Source organism: Arachis duranensis, chromosome 7, assembly GCF_000817695.3.
Source record: "Arachis duranensis cultivar V14167 chromosome 7, aradu.V14167.gnm2.J7QH, whole genome shotgun sequence".
Lineage (NCBI taxonomy): Eukaryota > Viridiplantae > Streptophyta > Magnoliopsida > Fabales > Fabaceae > Arachis > Arachis duranensis.
This window is the reverse complement of record NC_029778.3, coordinates 63764059-63769997: the sequence shown is the minus strand read 5'-3', so window position 1 is coordinate 63769997 and position 5939 is coordinate 63764059. Positions and strand designations below refer to the sequence as shown.

Below are 5939 nucleotides of genomic sequence, written 5' to 3'. Positions count from 1 at the left end.
ACTAAATTAAGTTTACATCAGAAAAAATAAACACATGAATAAAATTAAATATAAAAATAATAAAAATGGTACCGTCAGATGATATTTTAACTATTTATTGACCACATCTTTTTTTTATGATTTTATACATGCACTATAAATCTAATCTTTCTTTTTTCTTGATATGCTTTTTGTTTTAGAATTTTAGGCATTTCATAATTTTTTGGTTATTAAGTCATTGTTAATTTGTTATTATAAAATTTATTAGACAGTTATTATTATTATACTTTATTAAGCATTTATGCTCATTATTTTTATGAGGTGTTTATGACATAAAAATTAAAATAACTCCGTTCTTTAAGAATTTGGATTCTTTAAATTTTGATTTTTTATTTTAGAAAGTAAAGTATGATCTTTCACCATTTATTTCATAAGTAGAAACAAGAAAAAATATGAGAGAAAAAATTATTCAAGAATAAGAGATCACACTTTATTCTTTAAAGTAAAATTCAAAATTTAGAAGATTCAAATCAATTCTTTAGTGAGGTGTGTGCTTTTTGGCGTCTATCTCGTCAAGACGTTTTGACTACCTTAATAAATTCTAAAGCAATGTAGTTGATTAATATAAAATGTATTTATGGAATACCGTAGTATATAAGACATGATTCTTAAGTCTCTAGTGAATAATCTTGATTTAACTAATAGGTATTGGTAAGGTAGAATATATTGAATCAATTAATCTTTTTTAAGAATGTACTATGATTTGCTAAATCCAAACTAGAAAAAGAAGGTTGAAATCAACAAACAAACATTAAGAGGAAACTTTAAATGATGATTTTAGCAATTGCATATATATCTTTGACAACAATTAGTTTTTTATTGTACACTCAACTTTTAAAAATTGGAGTCAAGATATAAGTACCTTAACTTCAGAGGTTGAACTCCCAAGCTGATCTAGTTCTTCCTTGGTTTTGTTGTATCGATCAACTACTGATTTCATGCTAGAAAAAGTAATTCAAAATTAGAATTAGAACTACACATCATATGCAATGTAACTTGACGACAATAGGCACATTATTTGAAGGTTCATATTCTAATATCTTTAAACTTTTAATACTAAACAATCTTCGGCATCTGTTTAGTAGTCGTTGAACCAAATATACATCTTCGAAATATATTTGAAGCAAAGAAAAAATACATCTTTGAAATATATATAAAGATAAAGACATAGATATCCATACATATAGAAATATTTGACATAATGATATATAATATGATGTTCATTAATACACTAACAAAATCCCTTGAATGCCTCCATTAACTAAGCTCCAAAATGAATCTAGCTAGTAAGCTTATTGTATTCTCCTAGAACTCTACTTTGCAAAAAAAAATCCAAACACATTCCTCTCTAAGAAAATCTTTTACATAATTCTAAACAATACATAGTTAACTTTGCATCCCATACGTTCTTGATTCACTTTCCCCCTCATTTAAAAGAAAACCTTTCAGCATTATTATCATTAAAAAAATAGTGTTTGAACCAACTGACGTACATTTCTTAAAACAATAATATTATATGTACAACTAAAAATGGTGTTGTATTTACCAATATTCAATTATGAATTTTATCCATCTTTTCTCTATCTTTAAATTTAATGATATCGTCTTAGTGGACAATTATTTATGCTTGCAAACAACTTATTCCTGCAACTACTAAATATATAGTAAATAGCCTTCTTTAGACGTACCCCAAGTTGTATCAGTGTAAAAAGTCCTACCCATTTCCCATCAGACTAATAATATGCTTCCTCCATATTTAGGGCCGATTACACCAAGTTTTTTATTTTTCGAAAATAACTTATTAAAATTAGTTTTTAAAGAAGAAGAGTATTTAAAAGAAAAGATAACATTTTAGGATTTAGATAGTAAAACCAAACAAAAAGAATTCTAAAATGTTAGAAGATAAAATATAACATGCTTGCTGAGAGAATTAATATATGTGATATATGCATTGGTTACTCGACTAATTTTAACAATACTATGTATTTTGAAAATGTTATTAGGAGCTAACAATTTTAATGGAAAAAAATAGCTGCTGTATATTAACTCAAATGTACAAAAATATTGATCATTTAATATTTTCCTGTGTACAAGGACTAACATAATTGACTATTATAGGCATGAACAACAAATAGTATGCAATATTTAAGAAAAAAAAATAGAAACAAAAGAAGGTATATAGAGACCACAAAGAAAGAGAGAGGAAGAAACTTGGTCAGCTCTCCTCTTTCCACCATGTTACTTTAAACAATAGAAAAGGGTTAAGGCCATGTTGCTTTAAACAATAGAAAATGGTTAAGGAGTATTTTAATTTTCAATTCGAACATTAATAATCAAAATAATATTTTATATTTTTTATTTTTTTAAAGGCAAATTTATCTGATAATATCTTCAATAGAAGCTAATTTGGAATTTAAAACAAAAACACATTTTATACTCCTTTAAGTTAACTTTTACTCTGCGTGTAAAGGAGAAGCTTACTTGAATTAAAGCTTACTCGAATGCACAAATTCTTTTAAGACAAATCATTTTTATGTGACTTTTTAGATGAATTGGCAATTATAACATACATTACAAATGAATTAATATTAAAGGTTACCTTAATGCACAATTTTCTTTCAAGGCAAATCATTTTTATATGACTTTTTAGATGAATTGGCAATTATAATTTGAGAATATGTTTTATATGTTGCACACTTTATTGATAATAATGTATCTAATTATCAGGAAAATTAATTTAAGGTCTCCACTTAACCGGGTGTTTCACAAATGACCCAAAGACATTTTCTGATCTTTTATTTATGTAATATACATGACAAAAACATGAAACTATAAATGGCCAAATAATATAATGCCGAACTTTTGTCGGTATTCCTATCCAAACACTTATGAAACTTGAGCTTAAATTAATAAACTAATTATGAGAATCTGATGAACATGATTATTATCTTTACTCCTATATATAAATTTTGAGAGTAGTACACAATACTTACTTTTTGGTTCTCGTTTTTTATTGAATGTGAAACCTTAATGAAAGTCATATTCAAGTCAGTTATTAAACTAAAATCATATGTAAAAATTAACTTCAAACCTTTTTTTCTTTTTACATTGAGAATAATTTTTTTCTACATTTCTTTATCTCAAATTCAATACCATATTTTTATTTTTGAAACATACAGCCAAAATTATATTAAAAAATTACTATACACGCTATCAATTTTTTAGTATTTATACCAAAGGCAAAGAAAACTATCCTTTTCAACAGCTTTCAATCTAAATAATCCTAAGTAACATAACTTATTAAGTGAATGCCATCCACTCATCAGTTAAGCTGCCTGCGGCCTGCCAGATCTATAAAACTAAGAATATGCATGCATGTCTCTGATTTAACGAAAACTTTAATACCGTTTTCACAACTATCACCTTATCAAAACCAAACTGAAAAATGTTGTCAATCTAGAAAGAATTGATTACTTAAATACCAAATGACATGTTATTTTGTTAACATATAGAAGGAAGGAAAGTACGGGAAAACTCAAGCACATATAAGTTATTGAACTTCCAACACGATCTGCACTAATAATGAACTTAAATAGTTATTACCGCAGCAAAAATATTCTCAAACACCTTGTCAGAGTATCAAAATGCAAAGGCGCCACTACTTTTGTGTAGATCAGATCACTACTGGAGCACTTAATTAAAACTTAATTGAAAAAATATATTTAGAGAGAGAGAGAGAGAGAGAGAGAGAGAGAGAGAGAAATACCAACGTGTCACCAGAATCAATTATTACAAAATGTCATTTCTTTCAAATTATTTATCTATATTAATGTCTTGTCAAATATTTTGTGCATGTGAAATTATATTTATATATAAATTATATTTTTTATATGATATAAAAACACAAAATTATATATAGATATATAGATACTATTGTGACAAACAGATAAATAGATATTTTTTCCATAGAAGCATCATTTTATTTCTTCAACTTTTGCCGTATTAAATAGGAAGAACAAGAACATCTTCGACGCATATGAAGCCTGCTCTGAATGTGCCTTCTTCAAAATTGGCAACATAAAACACACCTTAACCGCGGGGCCATCTTAGTATCTTACACATACATATCAAATTTTAAATATAATATTTTTAATTAAATATACTGAATCTGAGGATTAATATTAAAATTAGTATTAAGTTTTTTGCCAATTAATATTAGCTTAGTAATATGTTATTTATTTATTACCTTGAACTATAATTATGCAGAAACTACTATAGTTAAAATTACAAATTATATGTAGGTGATTGTTATACTGGATAATAACATAAAGCAAACATAATCTCTTTACATGGTTTAATAACAAAGAAATATATGGTCTCAATCCATGCTGACTCTGATATATTTCATTTTTCTCAATTAATTGAATCAAGATTTCTAAAACCTGTGTTCCTCATCAACTAAGTGCAGACAGACTTATGATCAAGCTCAAGCTCAAGATTGCAGTCAAAGTTTTCCATATATAGTTATCCGGCCCGTGAATTAATTTTTAATTTCCTATATATTAACACTATAAAGAAGAAACGATGTAGTATATAGTATATACAGTTTGCTACACTTCAGTTAGATTTAGATATATAGCCCTGTTAATTACAGTTAGACTGTTAGTTGACTTAGCATTATATATGTCAATCTTCATATTTAAACCCGTTCACAAAAAGGCAAGAAAGGGAAAAAAAAGAAAAAGAATAAAAAAGGCCTAAACTGCCACTCTCATAAGCAACGAATCAGCAATGCAGTCATTGTGAAAGAGAAACAAACGTATAAAGCAGTCAACGTTAAAGAGAAAGCGAGCAAAAATAAAAAAAGATCGAGGGAGAAGTCACAAAAAAGAAAAGATCTATCTAATATAAGAGCTTATTAGAGCGAGGATCGCGAGTACCTGGTACTGGAGAAATCATAGAGTTTGCCAGTGCTGGAAAAGATCATAACTCCAACCTCAGCATCGCACAAAATCGCAAGCTCCTTCGCCTTCTTCAACAAACCGTTCCTTCGCTTCGAGAACGTCACTTGCCTGCTCGTGGAATTGTCGATCCTCCTTATCGCGATCTTCCCTCTCCCCATCGCTCTCAACCAAAACCCTAACTCCTCGATCCAGAATCACCGTTTCTGTTCATCAGAGATCAACAACCAAAACTTCAATTTCACCAATAATAAAGAAAAAGAAGTCAAAAACAAAAAAAACAAAATGAACTAAAAAGATAGCTCAAGGAACAGCCAGAAGAGAGTGAAAACTGAAAGCATCGATAATTGCGATATTTTTTCTTTTATATATATAGTGCCGTTAGATGCAGAAAGCAAAGAGCAAAAAATGGAGAAGGAAAATCGGATTTTCCGAGAGAGAGAGAGAGAAAGAATCTAGAAAGGAAAAAATAGGAGAAAAAATAAAGAAAAGAAAAAGAAGCAGATATAAAAGGAAAAGGAAGAACGAAAGAGGAAAAGAGAGAGAGGAGTGCCCTTACTGTGAAGAGTTTGTTTATATAACAGACAAAGAGACTGAATTCACATTAGAAGCGTGAGGTAGCTATATAAGGAAAGTGATGAAACCGCTTTGGTTGGTGCAACGCGAAACCGCTAATGGGTTGGAGAGCAAAACCATTTGGCGGTTTTCTATTGCCATGTGGCCCAATCATGTGCCGACTCCTCAGACTCAGAGTCCATTTACACTTTGCGTATTGACAGTTGGCCGCCAACCGTATGATGCTCTGACGCGTGGAGCTACGAATTCGTATACCGTAGCTCCGAGAGTATTAGAGATTTAGAGTGAGGTGTTTGCTAGTTATTCATTCCCCCATGGTTGATTATCGTATTATTAGTTCAATCACTGATTAGATCGGTTAAT

General features: G+C 29.2%; 1 protein-coding gene across 5 annotated transcripts in view; it reads right to left on the bottom strand.

Moving 5' to 3' along the window:
- Window positions 1-5494, bottom strand: part of LOC107459380 (agamous-like MADS-box protein AGL16) — a 9004-nt gene extending 3510 nt beyond the window's left edge. For 2 of the 5 annotated variants that reach the window (XR_001586284.3, XR_001586285.3), the window contains exons 1-2: window positions 4980-5493; window positions 902-980 (exon numbers count right to left, since the gene is read on the bottom strand). Coding sequence is in view for 3 of the 5 variants with exons in the window: in XM_016077612.3 (XP_015933098.1) it covers window positions 902-980; window positions 4980-5161 (261 nt within the window). In the remaining 2 variants the exon portion in view is untranslated. Of the gene's footprint in view, window positions 1-901; window positions 981-4979 lie in introns of all 5 variants that reach the window. The other 3 variants (XM_016077612.3, XM_016077611.3, XM_016077609.3) reach the window with 3 other exon arrangements.
- Window positions 5495-5939: the final 445 nt, after the last annotated feature.